The sequence below is a fragment of the Schistocerca gregaria genome, chromosome 7 (assembly GCF_023897955.1).
Source record: "Schistocerca gregaria isolate iqSchGreg1 chromosome 7, iqSchGreg1.2, whole genome shotgun sequence".
Lineage (NCBI taxonomy): Eukaryota > Metazoa > Arthropoda > Insecta > Orthoptera > Acrididae > Schistocerca > Schistocerca gregaria.
The window spans coordinates 348,614,824-348,634,215 of record NC_064926.1 but is presented as its reverse complement, the minus strand read 5'-3'; the positions used below and the strand labels follow the sequence as shown (position 1 = coordinate 348,634,215).

Below are 19,392 nucleotides of genomic sequence, written 5' to 3'. Positions count from 1 at the left end.
CTCCAGATAATTAGGGTTAGTATTTTGCAACCAGGACTTATTAAACTGATGGTCTGCTAATACTGACATATTGAAACATATCAGGTTAGCAGTTGTCAGACTGGCTATCCTGGTAAGGTTTACTTCTTCAGGTAGTGCCGTTGTAATTGTGGGAGACAATACTAAGAGCTCACTGCAGCAGGTTGTGTGTTAGCCTGTTACAGCATTTTTGATCTCTGTGTTTTTTGAGTGTGTCGAAGAGATGGGCGAAAACGTATTCGGAAATGCTCTGTGAATGTAAGAGCAGTGTTTTCTTTTTTAAGTATATTACATGCTATCGAACAAACAAAGTATGAATTTTTATTGTGTAAAAAAACTGATATATTTCTTGTGGTTTATTAGCTGGGAATTTGTTGGATTATATTAACTGACCAGAGGACAAGGAGCAAAGTAGCTGTATGTATGGAAACAGTACATTATTATGAAAAAACTATAACTTGCACCAATCAGTGCTCTTGTAATGGTGAATGACTGGGATGCAGGAAATCCCTAAACTAAACAAAGGATAGCTTCAGTGAGTGTTATGCCAAGTGGCCCTAAATTACCCACTGTAGAACAGCAAATGATGCATGCATATTCATAAGAACAACAGAACGTATACAGCCCTCGAATTAAGCAGCAGGCAGTTCCAGCCTGTGGTGTGATTGTCACCCAAGAAGGTGACCCCTCATCACACATTACCAACTGGCAGCACTGGACATGCACAGATTGACAGAAGGCAGCATTTCACACTCAAGCTCAAAGGTGAGAGGAATTCTCAATTGTTGTGGAAGTAAGTCAGAAAGGTGACACACCAGAGCAGGCTGGCACAATGAATGAAATGCATGTGACATTAGTAAACAATGAGGGCTGTGACGTCGCACATGGCAGGGCAAAAGACAATTAGTACCATACAGGTAAACTGGATCTTGTTAATGGATCTGAGCAGTTGTAACCAAAAGTTACAAAACAAACAACAGCTACCTTTGACAGGACAGCCAGTAGTGGGTGGACACTTGAGGATAGTGGTTATGTTCACAGTCTATCTGGAAGTGGCCAAACCCCTGTACAGAGCATAGGGAGAAATACAGCCTTTGAAGAGGATGTAAATGAGTTCATGAAACCGATGGGATCTCATGTAATTGGGATAAAGTGCAGTAATGAATATGTGTAAGGATGGAGCTTGTGGCATTTAGATCTGAGATCAAAGAAGGAATGAGAACATTTAAGAATGAATACAAACAACATGTTAGCCAAACTGGAACTTAGTGTTTGTGCAAATAGAATCAGTTACTAATGTTTTCAAGACATGGTAGAAACACTGCTAAATTAATGTACACATAAGAGAGCCAAAATGGAAACTTACAAACAAATATAGAGCCTGTGAGAAAAATTATAAATCTGCTCATGAAGAGGACAAGGCCTACAGGCATAAAAGCAGTAAAAATATTATACTGAAGTATGGTGAACTGATTATTGCAAAGAATGAGTGAAGTATCATACATAATGACACCCTCAGAAAACAGGCAGATGCTAATGGAGCCATGTATGTAGAATTTGAAACTTATTTAACAAAATATGTAGGGTATCTGTTATTAATAGCAGCATTAAAGCCAACAGCATGTTAATTAGCTATTAAAAAAATCATAGTCAGTAACCAAATTTTAAAGTAATTTTTTGAGAGTTCTGGTCCAGGGAAATATAACAGAAAACTCTGACGGTTTTTTGTGTATGGAGAAAATATTGCCCTCACAGTGAGTTGTTTTGTCAGAATTTGGGTGAAGTAGATTAAACACTTAGCTAGTAGATAGAAAGATATCAGCTGAAACCTTAGCAATTTTTCAGTCTTGTTTCTGTGCCTATAAACTAACCAATATCCAAACTGAATGGTGAATTGTTACTTTACTTCCTCCATTATTTTTATTCCATCAAAGACTTTCTGAGATCATATTAACAACAATATTTAATGAACTAAAAACTTGTGAATCTGTAATATAAAAAATAAATTTTGTAATTAAGTGTATGTAGTATTGTCTGAAATGACTAAATCATGTTTCTACCAACAGTGAGAAGGATTACGAAAAATAATTTAAGATAAAAATTTCATAATGGTAACTATCTGTGGAGGACTTGCCTGAAATTCATTACCAATTCAGTGTTTTCCAATTGGAAAAGAGAACCAGTTTTGGAATGGCACAGTGCAGTTAAAAATAATTATAGGTAACAGGAATGACTTTTGTTTGGGAAAAAACTATTTATTTAGACAGTGCTGAAGTTAAATTACTGTAAGTAATTAGTATGTATTAATTAAGGCTACCAAATGAGCAAAATGATTTATTTTATGAAGAATATTTTCAAATAACACAAATAATAAATCACCACAAGAGCAAGGAAGAAAACCATATTGTTAAGTCAGGAAATGGGGTAAAGGATCAGAAACTGAGGACAGATAGTTCTTGTTTCTTTTCTTTTTTCATGATAATGAGGTGATGGACATCAATGATGTGTCTCACATTTTAATGATTTGATTTAACTTTATCTAACAAGTGGCTACATTTTTAACAAATATATTTATATTACTTGTGTGGTGTCACCGCCAGACACCACACTTGCTAGGTGGTAGCCTTTAAATTGGCCGCGGTCCAGTAGTATAGGTCGGACCCGCGTGTCGCCACTATCAGTGATTGCAGACCGAGCGCCGCCACACGGCAGGTCTAGGGAGACTTCTTAGTACTCGCCCCAGTTGTACAGCCGACTTTGCTAGCGATGGTTCACCGACTTCTAAGCTCTCATTTGCCGAGACGATAGTTAGCATAGCCCTCAGCTACATTATTTGCTACGACCTAGCAAGGTGCCAGTATACATACTATTGATATTGTGAATCATGTACCATAAAGAGTGATGTTATCCATTAATGGTTTAAAGTTAAGTATTCCACCAGCTACGTCCGTTTTTCTCAATTCTAATTCCCTTGTCATGTTCCAGACCTCACGCCAGCCTGCATGAGCTAAAACACGTGCATTTCGGCCTCCTTTAGGTATACGGGTTGACTCTCCTGCCAACCACATTTATTTATTATGATATCTCGCCATCTGCCATCAGGGAAACATTCCAAAGTGGGAAAAATATATCTAAAAACAAAGTTGATGTTGACTTACCAAACAAAAGCACTGGCAGGTCATTAGATGCACAAACAAACACAAACATACACACAAAATTTAAGCTTTCGCAGCCAACGGTTGCTTCTTCAGGAAAGAGGGAAGGAGAGGGAAAGACGAAAGGATGTGGGTTTTAAGGGAGATGGTAAGGAGTCATTCCAATCCTCGGAGCGGAAAGACTTGCCTTAAGGGGAAAAAAGGACAGGTACGCACACACACACACACACACACACACACACACACACACACACACACACACACACATCGGCACATACACAGACACAAGCAGACATTTGTAAAGGCAAAGAGTTTAGGCAGAGATGTCAGTCGAGGCAGAAGTACAGAGGCAAAGATGTTGTTGAAAGACAGGTGAGGTATGTGTGGCGGCAACTCTTGGTGGAGTGTCTTTCCGCCATCCACCTAACCTTCGTAACCTCTTAGTTCATCCCTATAAAATCCCCAAACCACCTTCCCCACCCTCTGTCTCCTATCCTTGTAACCGCCCCCGGTGTAAGATCTGTCCTATGCACCCTCCCACCACCACCTACGCCAGTCCTATAACCTGGAAGGTGTACACAATCAAAGGCAGAGCCACGTGTGAAAGCACCCACGTGATTACCAACTGTACATTCGCATGAATGGACACAGGCAGACAGTGTTTGTTGGTAATGAGGATCACCCTGTGGCTAAACATGCCTTGGTGCACGGCCAACACATCTTGGCACAGTGTTACACCGTCCGGGTTATCTGGATACTTCCCACTAACACCAACCTGTTAGAACTCCAGAGATGGGAACTTGCCCTTCAGTATATCCTCTCTTCTCGTTATCCGCCAGGCCTCAACCTCCGCTAATTTCAAGTTGACGCCACTCATACCTCACTTGTCTTTCAACAACATCTTTGCCTCTGTACTCCCACCTCAACTGACATCTCTGCCCAAACTCTTTGCCTTTACAAATGTCTGCTTGTGTCTGTGTATGTGCGGATGGATATGTGTGTGTGTGCGAGTGTATACCTGTCCTTTTTTCCCCTTAAGGTAAGTCTTTCCGCTCCCGGGATTGGAATGACTCCTTACCCTCTCCCTTAAAACCCACATCCTTTCGTCTTTCCCTCTCCTTCCCTCTTTCCTGAAGAAGCAACCGTTGGTTGCGAAAGCTTGAATTTTGTGTGTATGTTTGTGTTTGTTTGTGTGTCTATCGACCTGCTAGCGCTTTTGTTTGGTAAGTCACATCAACTTTGTTTTTAGATATACACTCCTGGAAATGGAAAAAAGAACACATTGACACCGGTGTGTCAGACTCACCATACTTGCTCCGGACACTGCGAGAGGGCTGTACAAGCAATGATCACACGCACGGCACAGCGGACACACCAGGAACTGTGGTGTTGGCCGTCGAATGGCGCTAGCTGCGCAGCATTTGTGCACCGCCGCCATCAGTGTCAGCCAGTTTGCCGTGGCATACGGAGCTCCATCGCAGTCTGTAACACTGGTAGCATGCCGCGACAGCGTGGACGTGAACCGTATGTGCAGTTGACAGACTTTGAGCGAGGGCGTATAGTGGGCATGCGGGAGGCCGGGTGGACGTACCGCCGAATTGCTCAACACGTGGGGCGTGAGATCTCCACAGTACATCAATGTTGTCGCCAATGGTCGGCGGAGGGTGCACGTGCCCGTCGACCTGGGACCGGACCGCAGCGACGCACGGATGCACGCCAAGACCGTAGGATCCTACGCAGTGCCGTAGGGGACCACACCGCCACTTCCCAGCAAATTAGGGACACTGTTGCTCCTAGGGTATCGGCGAGGACCATTCGCAACCGTCTCCATGAAGCTGGGCTACGGTCCCGCACACCGTTAGGCCGTCTTCCGCTCACGCCCCAACATCGTGCAGCCCGCCTCCAGTGGTGTCGCGACAGGCGTGAATGGAGGGACGAATGGAGACGTGTCGTCTTCAGCGATGAGAGTTGCTTCTGCCTTGGTGCCAATGATGGTCGTATGCGTGTTTGGCGCCGTGCAGGTGAGCGCCAAAATCAGGACTGCATACGACCGAGGCACACAGGGCCAACACCTGGCATCATGGTGTGGGGAGCGATCTTCTACACTGGTCGTACACCTCTGGTGATCGTCGAGGGGACACTGAATAGTGCACGGTACATCCAAACCGTCATCGAACCCATCGTTCTACCATTCCTAGACCGGCAAGGGAACTTGCTGTTCCAACAGGACAATGCACGTCCGCATGTATCCCGTGCCACCCAACGTGCTCTAGAAGGTGTAAGTCAACTACCCTGGCCAGCAAGATCTCCGGATCTGTCCCCCATTGAGCTTGTTTGGGACTGGATGAAGCGTCGTCTCACGCGGTCTGCATGTCCAGCACGAACGCTGGTCCAACTGAGGCACCAGGTGGAAATGGCATGGCAAGCCGTTCCACAGGACTACATCCAGCATCTCTACGATCGTCTCCATGGGAGAATAGCAGCCTGCATTGCTGCGAAAGGTGGATATACACTGTACTAGTGCCGACATTGTGCATGCTCTGTTGCCTGTGTCTATGTGCCTGTGGTTCTGTCAGTGTGATCATGTGATGTATCTGACCCCACGAATGTGTCAATAAAGTTTCCCCTTCCTGGGACAATGAATTCACGGTGTTCTTATTTCAATTTCCAGGAGTGTATTTTTCCGGCGTGGAATGTTGCCCTCTATTATATTCATATATATGTAACTTGCAAAACAAGGTTCAGTGTCGGTATTCAAATCCATACCTAATTAGGGTGTTTTGTTGATGCCCCAATCATCATGAACCTTTTATGACTAAAAGTGTCTAGATCGCTGAATAAAATATTACAGCATTCCAACATCTACCATCAGATATCAAAAAACTTTTAAACTGTGGAACTAACTTCAGTGTCAGTATTAAAACCCATGCCTAGTTGGGGCATCAACTAGCAACCCAGTTAGTCACAGATACTGACATTGAACATTGAGTCACAAGTTCGGAGTTTTTTGATATCTAATGACACCATATGACTAAACATCATAATAAATAAAGACATTTTACTTAGTGATCTAGAAAGTTTTATTCATAAAATATTCGTGATCATGGACTCATACTGGAAATTTCTTTCCATTCTTAATAAGTTATATATAATGCTTTTAGTATCTTTCAAATATAATTTTTTATATTCTACTTTTAAGCTAATCTTGGAACTTATTAGTACGAACAAACTTCTTCCACTGAATGTTTGGCACTGCTCTTTTTAGTGATTTATTTACAATGTGCCACTTCTGAAGTTAGTTGGAGAGGGTGGGTAATGAAAAACATCAAGTACGAAGCTACGAGATGGGTTACTATTAAGTGAAACACCCATAAAGGGAGTAGGAAACAAAATAAAACTTCACAGGTTGAAAGGGTATGTGACGTTATTTCAGTGAATACAAAACGGAGTCAAATTTACAAAGAAAGTGGCACTATGAATGCACATATCAGTATGATGATGTAACTCCACTGGCCGGGATGCATGTGTGATTCAATTGGAAAAGTTATCATAAAGCCACTGTATCCTCTCCTGAGGTAAGTGTGCTCACAACTGTTGCAACTGCTCCTTGATATTCTTGAAACTGGTAGAGGGAATGAGTTAACATTCAAGCTGGTCTCGCACATGTACTAATCGGGATGCATCTCGAGCTCTTGCTGGTCACCGGAGGGCTTCAACATTATGAAAACAAAGGTCACAGATACATGTACCGTGTGTGGAAAAGCACTGTTCTGTTGAAAAATTGCACCATGACAGTGTCACATGAAAAGTAACACATGAGAATACAGGATGTCTGTGAAGTACTGTTGCACCACCTGAGTTTCCTCAATCACTACCGAAATGATCTGAAGTTGTACCCAACAGCATCCCACACCATAAACTCAAGAGTAACCACTGTGCACCTACAAGATTTTGCAAGAATGAGATTCCTACTCAGGTCACCACGATACTCACTGATGATGTGTCAACTAGGGTAGTGCAGAATAATGATTCAATGTTCAACACAATGTGATGCTATTCATCAACAGTCCATGCTTGCCAGACAGAGCACTGCAACAAACGCAGTTGTTTGTGTCATGGTGTCAATGGCAGCCTATGCATGGGACAGTAATCCACTAGTTTGGTTACTGCTAATTTCCAATCAATGGTGCAGTATAACACAGAATGTTGCAAGAGTTCATTACTTGTTCTTGGAGGGCTGGTGAAGGGGTAATGATGTGCTTGGTGCACAGTGTGGCAATTTCAGGTGGTCAACCAAAATTTTGATGATGAGTATGCCTACCCTCATGTTTCCATGCAGCCCATCATTGGCCCAGTGTCACATCTGAATGCCCCATAAATCTGGTATTGCATGATTCAACTAGCTGGGCAAATGGGCACCCACAATGAGGCCATTTTCACATTTTGTCATGTGCTGATAACACTGTCTCACATTAGTATCTGGCATTTCCAGGCTCTTTACAGTGACCATTCAACTTCTGAAGTTATTAACAGCACTTTTATACCCCACCAGGCATGCCAACAACACCAGAAATGAACAACATTAATGCACTATGGAGGCAGTTCTACCTGTCACAGAAAATTTGTAACTTTCATATCTGCCAAAGGTGCTTTGCATTAGAAAATGACACTGAAATCGAACCATGTCTTCTGGCTGGTTAACTTTTTTTGTCAGGCACTTTTTACATATCAGGTACAAAAGGTCTGTCATTGTTGGTGCTCCCAAGGATCTTAATATTTGTGAAGGAATACATCTACTTATACTGAGGTGACAAAACACATGGGATAGCAATACGCTTAAATACAGTTGGAGGTAGTAGTGCATACACAAGGTATAAAAGGGAAGTGCACTGGTGGAGCTTCATTTGTACTCAGGTGATTCATGTGAAAAGGTATCAGACATGATTATGGATGCACAATGAGAATTAACAAACTTAGAACACAGAATGGTATATGGAGCTAGACACATGGGACATTCCATTTCGGAAATCATTAAGGAAGTCAATATTCCAAGATCCACAGTGTGAAGTGTGTGCTGAGAATACCAACTTTTAGGCATTATCTCTCACCACAGACAATGCAGTGGCCGATGACCTTCACTTAATTACCAAGAGCAGCATTTGTGAAGAGTTATCAGTGTTACCAGACAAGCAACACAGTGTGAAATAATGGCAGAAATCAATGTGGGATGTTCAATGAAAGTATCCTTGGACAGTGTGTCAGAATTTGACATTAATAGTCTGTGGCAGCAGACAATTGACACCAGTGCCTTTGGAAACGGCACAACATCACCTGCAGGACCTCTCCTGGGCTCGTAACAATATCGGTTGGACCCTAGACAACTGGAAAACTGTGGCCTAGTCAGATGAGCCCCAATTTTAGTTGGTAAGAACTGATGGTAAGGTTTGAGTGTGGTGCTGACCCCACAAAGCCATGGACTCAAATTGTCAACAAGGCACTGTGAAAGCTGACAGTGGCCCCATAATGGTGTTGGCTGTGTTTACATGGAATGGATTGGGTCCTCTGGTCTATCTGAACCAATCATTGACTTAAATGGTTATGTTCAGCTTTGTGGAGGCCATTTGCAGCCATTCGTGGCCTTCAGTGTCCTCAAAAAATTATGGAATTTTTATGGATGACAATGCGCCATGTCACTAGGACACAACTGTTAATGACTGGGTTGAAGAACATTCTGAACAATCTAAGTGAATGATTTGGCCTCCCAGATCACCCGACATGGGATGCTGTCAAGAAATCCTGCCACCAGCAAAACTTTTGCAATTATGGGCAGCTACAGATGCAGCATTTCTCAATATATCTGCAGGGGACTTCCAACAACTCATGGAGTCCATGCCATACCGATTCGCTGCACTAGCCAGGCAAACAGAGTTCTGACATGACATCAGGAGGTATCCCACAGCTTTTGTCACCTCTGTGTAAAGTGCCTTATTTTAAGTTAGGTCTTTCAGTGTAATGTAATGGCCCTGAATCAAATGTTGGAATATGCAATACTCAGATTTAATGTACTGCTCAATACACTGCTTTACTTGATACACCGTACCAAATATTTTACTTCCTTATTGTAATGAAGAATTGTGCATTATATACCAATTGACACTAAACACACTGTGTTGTCAACAAAATTACAAATTTTAATAATCAGTACTAATATGTTTATGAGTTTATAATTAGCTAAAATAAAACTGTAAAACTGAAGGGCATGTTAAGTTGATTTTTAGTGCAGTTATTGTCACACAAATTTATAATTTTAAAATTTCCGTAATATCATCATCATGGAAGTAATATAATATAATATAACATAATATAATATAATATAAATAATATAATGTCAAGTACGCAGTAACTTATTGAACTAAAAAAATGTAATTCTTGGGCGTAACAGAAAATTAGATTTTTCAGAACTAATTGTTTACAATTAACATTTTAATTTTTTTTAATGAAAAATAAGGTCTCTAAGAAAAAAAAGCTGTATTTGTGGGTATGTAAATTATTCATTATAACTTTACAAAATAATATGTTCTAATAATGATTTTGGCATCATGGACTGTTCCACTTTTTTGTACAGACCAGTGGACCCACCAACTTAAAACTTTATCCACACCTTCTCTTCTCTTCTGCCAGATGACAGAATACAGTCTGGTAAGTGAAACATTTTTTAAAATGCTTGACTGCTCTATTCTTATGACCAACTGGACGAGGGACCATTCAGAGAGTAGCAACATATAGATATTTAGGCATCATGTTAGATGAAAAGCAAAACTTCATAGCACACATTAAAAACCAGCAGAAAAACTCTCACGTTGGAGCACAAAAGACAAAGATGTCCTCTTTAAAATGTTCTGACAGAAAAGTGGGGAACCAGCTGTCTCAATCCTCATTCTATCTTCCTCAACAAAAATTCTGGAATGAGAACATATTTGCACTACTAACACAGACCATTGTAAATTCTTTTACCGTGTCCCTCTTTTCAGTTAAGTGTTCATACTCAGCTTCTCCCTCTCACTGTCACTGTCTACATGTGTCTCTCTCTCACTATCTCCTTCTCCTGCCATCGTTTTATAGCACATCCCCCTGCCACTATCTCTTCTCTCACTTACACTGTCTCCTTTTACTTCTGTTTCTCACTGGCACTGTCTCCACCGTAGCTCGGCAGCTCAAAAATTCTCAGGGGTTCAACTTATTTTTCCCCTATACCAATGTGTTAAAATTTGCCAGACTGGGAGTGTCCAGCAACCCCTGTCTCCCCTCATCGACCAAACCTATGTATGGTTTCCACTTATCTGTGGTTTTCATTTCCACTGTCCCCTGTTCGCTTCCAGTACTTCTATATCAATCCATCTCTCTTTCTCTTTTACTGCAATGGTCTCTCATTGACCACCAATATCTCCTCTCTCTTTCGCTCCCACCGCTATTGTCTTCAACCATCTCTATTTCTCTTTCACTGGCACTTTCTCTCTCCCACCATCACTGTTTCCTCTCTCTTTCTCTCCCACTGGCACTGTACTCCCTATCTTCCTCCACCATTGTGTCGTGTCTCTGCTAATCTCTTTCAGCACAAATAAAATCATAAATATATTTGCATGCCAAAATTCTTGGTGAGGAAGGGCAGACTGATGATTGTGTTGCATCTTGTTCCCCACTTTTCTGTCAGAGTCTTCAAAAGAGGAACATATTAGCCTTTTTCTGTTCCAACAGGAGAATTTATGTGTTGTTTTCCTTTTTTCCTGCTACAGCAGGGTGTGCTGCTTACATATGTTCATAACACAAGGTCAACACATTTTTTTCCTTTTTTCTGGGTATTTTTCTCACTGATTGCAATTCATCATTAACATGAAGCTTATGATTTGCATCTTAAATGAGTAATAAGGTGTTAGAAATATTTTATTGGATTTAGAGGCTCTCCAGTTTTACATAATGTTTGACAGTCTTTTAAGTTATTTTCAGTTGTGTTAAGACCCTTCTTAGCCCATTTTTTGTCACTGTATTACCACTTTGGGCACATTTATATAGGAATGAACTGCCCATTTTTCAGAGATAGCATGTCATATTTTACTGGTAAAAAATGCTGACTAAAATGCAGTCTTGGTGACCTTAGAACCCTCGTGATGACCCTAAGACCCTTGTCATGGGTTTGCTATGTCAGTTAAAACTACATTTACACCTCATATTGGATATTACATGCATAAGTACTATAACTTTGAACCTCTGGATCTATAACAGATAATGATACTGAAAATAGATTAAACATTCTGCAAAAACATCATCTCAAGAATATGTGTAAAAGTTTTGTTGATTTGCCATGAACAGAAATTGCAGAAGTAGCCATCCCCACAACTGGTACTTTTGGTACCCAAAAATCATGGCTTTTCAGATATCTTGATAATGGATACAGAGTTCCGAAAATAGTATTCCTAGATGAACATCTAAAGAACAAACAGTTAAAATTTGATCCATTTGCTATGGTCAGCTTCTTAGATAATTGCAGAAAATGGAGTAAAAACGGCTAAAAAGTAGTCTTTGCAGTTTCCAGCATAAGTACGGTAACTCTGAACCTCCTGATCTCAATAACACATAATGATATCGAGAAAATTTTCAAACTTCCCTGAGAATATCACCTTGAGAACATACAGGAAAAATTTTGGCAATCTGCTATGAACAGAAACTACAGAAAACTCCACCATTGCTCGTCCCAAGTCCGGAGCCTCATTTCGCAAGTGATAAGGAAGGAGGGGGGGGGGGGGGGAGGGGGAGGGGGAGGGGGAGGGGGAGGGGGAGGGGGAGGAGGAGGAGGAGGAGGAGGAGTAACACTTCATTAAAAAACCTGGGTCCATCTGGCTCCGGATGGTAGCACCCTGTAAGGGCCCATCCCTAGGGTTACTAGGAGAAACCTTGTCAACGGTGTCAAAGACGGAAGATTCCCAATGGCAGACAGAGCGGAAGAACTAATTCGAGCACTCACAATCTTGGTTGTATTTTTTGTTGCCTTTGGGCCACACCCAAACTAACTTTCATCAATCATGGAATGTGAGATGTAAACTATTTTACCCCAGGTGTATGATCCACCGTATGCCAGTATGTCAGCAGACATTTGGATTCTGTGGAGTCTGCAACATTGCACAAAGACAAGTTGGAGGGTCTTGGAATCTCATACAACTTTCAACATAGGCAATCAACATACCTATCAACTTTCGATGCAAACTCATTGTTGACAACTGGAAAACTAAAACATCTAATAGATATGCTAAATAACCACAACATACTCATAACAGCCATTCAAGAAACATGATACATGGATACAGATACCTTCGATTCCAAAGGTTTTAGGATATATAAAGGGAAAGTGTGACCAAGAGTAATGAAAAATATGCCACATCTTGGAACAGCCTTTATAATCAACAAACAAATATTGAACTCAATAGTTGACTGATTCACAATCAAAAAGAATTTCAAATCTTACAATCACAAGCACAAACAAAATCTACACAATTATCAATATGCATGTCCCTATAAATGAGGATAACAGGAAAAACAAAGAAAAAGTGGAGGCCTTTTGGAATCATCTAGATGACATTATTCAGAAAATTCAAGATAAAAACATCATTATTCTTCTTGGAGTCTTTAATGCACAGATTGGTAAAGAAAAAAGAGATAAGAAAATAGTTGGAGACTATTCTGCACACAAAAGAACAAACAGAAATGGTATGAGGCTAATCGAATTTTGTCAAGCACACAATTTAATTCTTAAATCCACAGCTTTCAAGAAACTACCACAAATCCTAGCCTTGGGGAATTTCAACTTGACCATGTAGCAATCAAGAAGATTTCTTGCAAAGAAATCATGAATGTTAGGGTACTCAGGTGTGCAAACTTGGATTCAGACCACTACCCTTCTAAAATCAAGTTCAAAGTCTTCCCAAAACAGGAAACGCAGCAAGAAACAAACTAAGGGCCAGATATTAAAATCAGATGACTTCACAAAAGCAACAGAAACCATTCAGACACAAAGCTGGGAGGATATCAAAGAAACCCTCATTACCACATTTGAACGGATAGCACCTGACATAAAAAGTAAAAAACATGCCTGGTGATCTCTGGAATGTGATGCCCTCATTGAAATAAGAACAGGCATGGCAAAACTGACAATCACAGAAAACAGAAGCAAGCAGATTGAATTTCATTACAGTTAGAAAATTGGTAGATAAAATATAAAAAGCATTAAGATGACACATGAAAACAAAACTCTCCTCCAAATTGATGAAGAATTTACTAAAAACAACACAAGAATCTTTTACAGAACTTTCAAAGAAAGGTTATCAAAATACAAAGCATCCACCCTCCAATTTCGAGAAGTAAATGGGACCATTGCTCACAATAACATGGAAAATTGGAAAATACTAGCAGGCTACTTTTTGAATTGTGAACCCATGCTTGAAAAATTTTAATCTATCCCAAATAACAGTGAGAAGCTGGTTTAGAACCACTGATGACTGAAAAACTACAGAAGGTTATTTCAGAACTTAAAAAGAACAAAGCGTCTGGAGAAAACCAAATAAAATCTGGAAACAAGAAGAGATCCCCACAGAACCGAGAAATGCTCTCATCCACCCCATCCACAAGAAGGCTTTGAAGACAGACCCCAACAATTACAGAGGAATATCACTGCAGGATATAACAGATAAGATTCTTTCTAAAGTCCTTTTGAACAGGGCAGAGCTGCAATTGGACCCACAAATCTGGCAATACCAGGGAGGTTTTAGAAAAGGGTAGATCATGTTCGGAACAAGTACTAAACTTCAAAAACATCATGGCACACCAAAAATCAAGGGCAAAGACATATGTATTCTTCTTCATTGATTTCAAAAAGCATATGATTTGTTTGATAGAGAATCTCTATTATCAGTCCTGGAAGAAATGGTTTTGGATAAGAAAACAATTAATAATATAAAAGCGACCCTTACAAATACATTTTCGAAAGTTAAATTTATGGGCGAATTATCAGAATCGTTTGAAATAAAAACGGGAGTGTGACAGGGGGATGGGCTCTCACCGTTGCTGTTCAATTGTGCGCTTGAGAAAGTAGTCAGAGAAAGGAACACGGATAATAAGAGTGATATAAGACTGGGTTGCAAAAAGAAGAACCTTAAAGTAAATTGCATTGCTTTTGCAGATGATATGGGCCTGTTTGCTGAAACAATGGAAGAAGCATGGGAGCAAATCCTTGAACAAAAGAAACAAGCAGCTAAAATAGGTCTTCACATCTCCTTCGAAAAAACTAAGATATTGACAAACATCAAGCACTCATGTAAATACCTCAAAGTTCAAAAACAAAGGACTGAAACAGTACAAGGATTCAAATATGCCGGAGAATGGATTAGTTGGAATGCTGGGTGAAACCAAAGCAATGGAATCCAGAAAAAAATAAACTTGAATTGGCCTTCCAACTAACAAAAAATACATACAACAAAAAATCCCTTTCATGGGGGTCCAAAATTACACATTACAAGACAGTGATTAAACCAGAAGCACTGTATGCAGCAGAAACACTAAACATGAATTCCAAAGGCCAAATGGAGAAACTTGAGCTACAGGAAAGAAAACTGTTAAGAAAAATCATAGGACCAAAATTTCAAGACACTAAGATTATACACAACAAAAATGAAACTCTCTACAAGAAAATTGAAAAACTTTCAGATACTATGCGAAAAAGGAGGATAAATTTTTATGGTCATCTTCTCAGGATGAATTCCAACAGATTAACTAAACAAATCTTTGACTTTTTCCCTAACTGCAAGACAAAACCCAACTGTTTTAAAGAAACGGAGAAAGACCTAGTAAAATTAAAGATTTCTGAAAATTCACTTATTGATCAAACAGCTAAATCAATGACTAAAGATGAAAACATAAGGCTCCAAGACAAATCTACACAAAAGTCCAAATCCTGTATCTCAGAAGAAGAGAGCAAAAAGAGGATCAGAAAGAATGAAGAAATACTGAGCCCTAAGAAAAGAACAACGTGCAAAGAAATAATTGATCCAGCATACCCCAAAGAGGGTGAACTGAAAGAAGAAGAAGAAGAAGAAGAAAGAAAGAAAGTACAGAAGTGACCATCCCCACAATTTGTATATTTTGTATCCAAAAATTATGGTTTTTGGGGTTTTCATGTGAAATGTCCAGGAACAAATGGTGCTATTATAAGCTGCCTGAGGTCCACCACAGACCACATATGATGCAAAAAAACCAACTAATGTGCTCAATTTGCCTGGGCTGGAATAAGTGTGTAATACTTAAATTTTGACACTGTACTGTAGACTATTTACAGTAAGTCGGTTATTCTGATAGGTATACATATGTTCGCTAGGCCAAAGGAAATCCTAAAAATTTGACCCTTTATCTTTGCGATCAATAGAACTTGAGTTATGATCCCCTGAAAAATCACATTATCATGCATGGCTTTTTGGAACATACTGCTACTGTGCATTGTTGTGCATGGACTGATGTCAGCAACAAAGTGTTAGCCATAATCCACAAAAACTGTGAATATAGCTTGTGCATGGACTGACATCAGCAATAAAGTGTTAGCCATAATCCACAAAAACCGTGAATATTGCTCAAAATAGAATCAAACTCTTATTACAGCTAATCAGAATGTATCACAGCGACATTCTTGCCAGTACTGTGGCATATGGAGCTAGTGTTTGGGCTCAGAGAGAGAGAGAGAGAGAGAGAGAGAGAGAGAGAGAGAGAGAGAGAGAGAGAGAGAGAGAGAGATAACACTAGTCCAGGTTGTTAGAACAGGTACAAATAGGGGTGTTGCTATGACTTACAGGGACCTACCATTCAACAATAAAAGATGATATAATAGTGATTTTAAGGATGTGCCACACTGACTCTATTATAAGACATAGACAGGCAGTGTACTGGCTCCAGAGGCGTCTAAAAGAATCTCCACAACACTGTGGGTGGTTATGCAGATAGCAAACTGAAAATAAGACACAAGTTAATGGCTGAGGGGCAGCTGCTAGGAAGACATGTTTACAATATATTTCTTAACACTTAGGAAAGATAACTGACGGGCAATATCAACCCATTATGCAGGTATGTTCACTTTATATCTGGTCACAGACCATATCTATCATACCAGAATAGAATAAAAAAATGAAACAGTGATGTATGTGGCAATGGAGAGGTTGGGCAACAAAAGAATATCATCATGGAATGTGCAATGCACAGATATTTAATAGAAGAAGAAAGTACATGTTAATGGACAAATGCATACACGACATAATCAGGTATAGAATGTGGTGCCATGTTGAATGAAGTACATCAGACAATGTCATCACGAGTTGCATCTGTCAGGAAGGCATTGAAATTTCAGAGGTGGAACCTGGAGGACATCCTAGGGAGAGGAAAGAAGAGAGGAACGGGACAGAAGCTGAAGATCATGAAAATGAAGACAGTCCACATGAGATGAGAGAGCACTAACGTGAAAATAACAACAGGCACCACCACAGAAGACTACAGTGATGTCATATAAAAGTAGTTGCCAATAATTAAACTTAACACCACAAAAAGTCTAGAAGTAGATTAAACTTACTAAATAATTTTCTTAGTTAACTGAAATTATAGAAGTATGTCAAGGACGTGGATAAACGGAGAGGGTTTTTATGTCTGAAACTCAATGCATAACCCAAGAAACTAATAGAAATAACAGTCTCATGTTCATTAGTTGTCTGAAAGGTTGTTAGTTGTCTGAAAGGTAATTGAAGGTAGAATTATATCAATGACGCAGCACATAGGAGATGAAGAGAACAGAGTGCCCATGGAAAGATGCACTAGGTTTACATGTTTCTTGTGCTGATACGACGACATCATGCTCACACATGCATTAGCAAATGAAAAAATAATGCTGCCTTAAGGAACATAGTACAAAAGTAATTTATAGTTGTAATATTGAATTTATAAATAAAATAAAATGGATAGATCAGATCAGATTGTGAGACAAATTTTGTGTGACTACTAGATTATTAAATATTAAGTATTTAGATAGCATTATAAATTTTTGCACATCAGGGAAACATAACCACTAAGCAGCAACCTTTAAATATGATGACAAATAAATGGATAGACAAGTAAATATATATCAATTCAGAGCAATTTGCATACATTATAAGTTATACTTTAAAATGAAATAATGTGACTGGAAGAAATTAACTGATATGTTCTAGTGATATTATTATTTTCCTTTTTTTTAATCAGTTTTGTTCTGAGCACCTCATTGACAGCAAGTAATTTCTCATTAAACCAGCAACAGCTTTATTGTAAGATATACATAACACTTTGTAAATCAGCAGTCATCAATATGCTTTAGCTTCCATTTAATATTCAGACTCATTCAACAACCTTTGACCAAAAGGTAGCATAAATACCAGAAGCAAGTGTTTGTTCCTCTTGTTGTTCAAATGGCTCTGAGCATTATGGGACTCAACTTCTGAGGTCATTAGCCCCCTAGAACTTAGAACTAGTTAAACCTAACTAACCTAAAGACATCACACACATCCATGCCAGAGGCAGGATTCGAACCTGCAGCCGTAGCGGTCTCACGGTTCCAGACTGCAGCGCCTAGAACCGCTCGGCCACTTCGGCCGGCTCTTGTAGTTTCCATCCTGCAATTTTCATTATGATATTACTACACAATAAAATAAAAGCAACGTATAAGGCTCTTTTAAACAAACAGTATAGATATGTAATGTTACAAACATCACAGACTCTTATTGCATCTGTGCAGTGTGCATAGAACCCCTTATTAACTATCATTAATGTGCATGCTCTAATGCTATACTTACAAAGAGAAAACTGGGGAAAAAAAGAAATAAAATCAAAAGTTGGAGCATCAAAGGTATGGCCCAGTCACTAATAACATGTAGTTCCTGTTATATGTAATTGGTATTGCAGACAGATGTATGAGGTATGTTTCCTCTTCCACATTCATTGTAATAACTACTGCCTGTAAAACCTTTTATAAAATATCAAAATAATTAATGCATTTATGAATATTTGGCATGGGGGTAATAACAATGCCAATGGAAATTTGGTGAAACAAGCACACAGTTCTTCTTTTCGATGTACTGTAGTCTAGATGGTACGAGTGTGCTTAAACTTAATGTCAATTACTTGTAAAACGACTTTCAAGCTTACCTTCCAAGCACGTGAAGGTAAACGAAGGTCAGAAGGCTTCATAGTGACAACCTGGCGTGCAACCTGAACAAAAATGGGACGACAGCGCCGACCATGTGTTGCTAAACGCCGCACTGTTACTTGTGGTCCATAGTTACGTCCCTGAACCATTGTGCGCCCAATAGAACGAACAAGTGGTAAAGTGTATACGCATGGTGCAAGAAGAAGCCTCAGTTGTGGAGATGCAAAAACTTGGAATGATGGTGTCAGCCACTCACAATGCTGTAAAATATTGAGCTTTTAAACCATAGCCATATTTTTTGTACTCTTAACAAGTTTCAAAATGAATATGCTGTGATAAAACAACAAAGTTGAGACTTAACATGAAATATTTAATACTTCCGTAGTTGTTTTGTGTAGCTTACAGTAAACACTGTAATTTGCTTTATGATAGCAACTGGGTATACATTTTGTTTAAATCACAAGAAACAGAGAAACTCATGAGTTCAGATTAAAACATTATTCATGAATTCACATTTCACAGAACTTCGGAAAAAATTTTCAAAGAATACAATATCACTGGGTAAAGGAGATCATATCACATGATTCACCTACAGTATCAATCAATCTGTCAGAAATGTTGGCACTATAATTTATGAACTCATAAGCTTCAAATGGAACAAAAGTAAATTTAAACTAATGATCACACATACTCAAATACTATGATGTTGGTTTATTTAATTTTAATTCATGTAAGCTTAACTTCTAGAAAAATTAGTTCATAAACTAGCACTAGTTTGTGGGTCTGATATGTAAACTTCAGTAGTGAAGCATTCTTCCAATAGAGGTTGCACAGTGAAGAGCACAGTCCTTGAATTGTCTGTTTCAGTAAATGATTTCTCTCATGCTGTTTGTATAAAATTCTGATCATTGGATTGTGAGGTTTGCTACTGTGGTGAGAGGTTATATCACTTAGCCTTTACTA

The 19,392-nt window shown here is 39.4% G+C and overlaps 1 protein-coding gene across 1 annotated transcript in view; it reads right to left on the bottom strand.

Moving 5' to 3' along the window:
* Window positions 1-19,392, bottom strand: part of LOC126282514 (probable E3 ubiquitin-protein ligase HERC1) — a 715,173-nt gene that overhangs the window by 40,277 nt on the left and 655,504 nt on the right. The window contains 1 exon segment of the mRNA XM_049982172.1: window positions 18,429-18,689. Coding sequence (XP_049838129.1) covers window positions 18,429-18,689 — 261 coding nt within the window.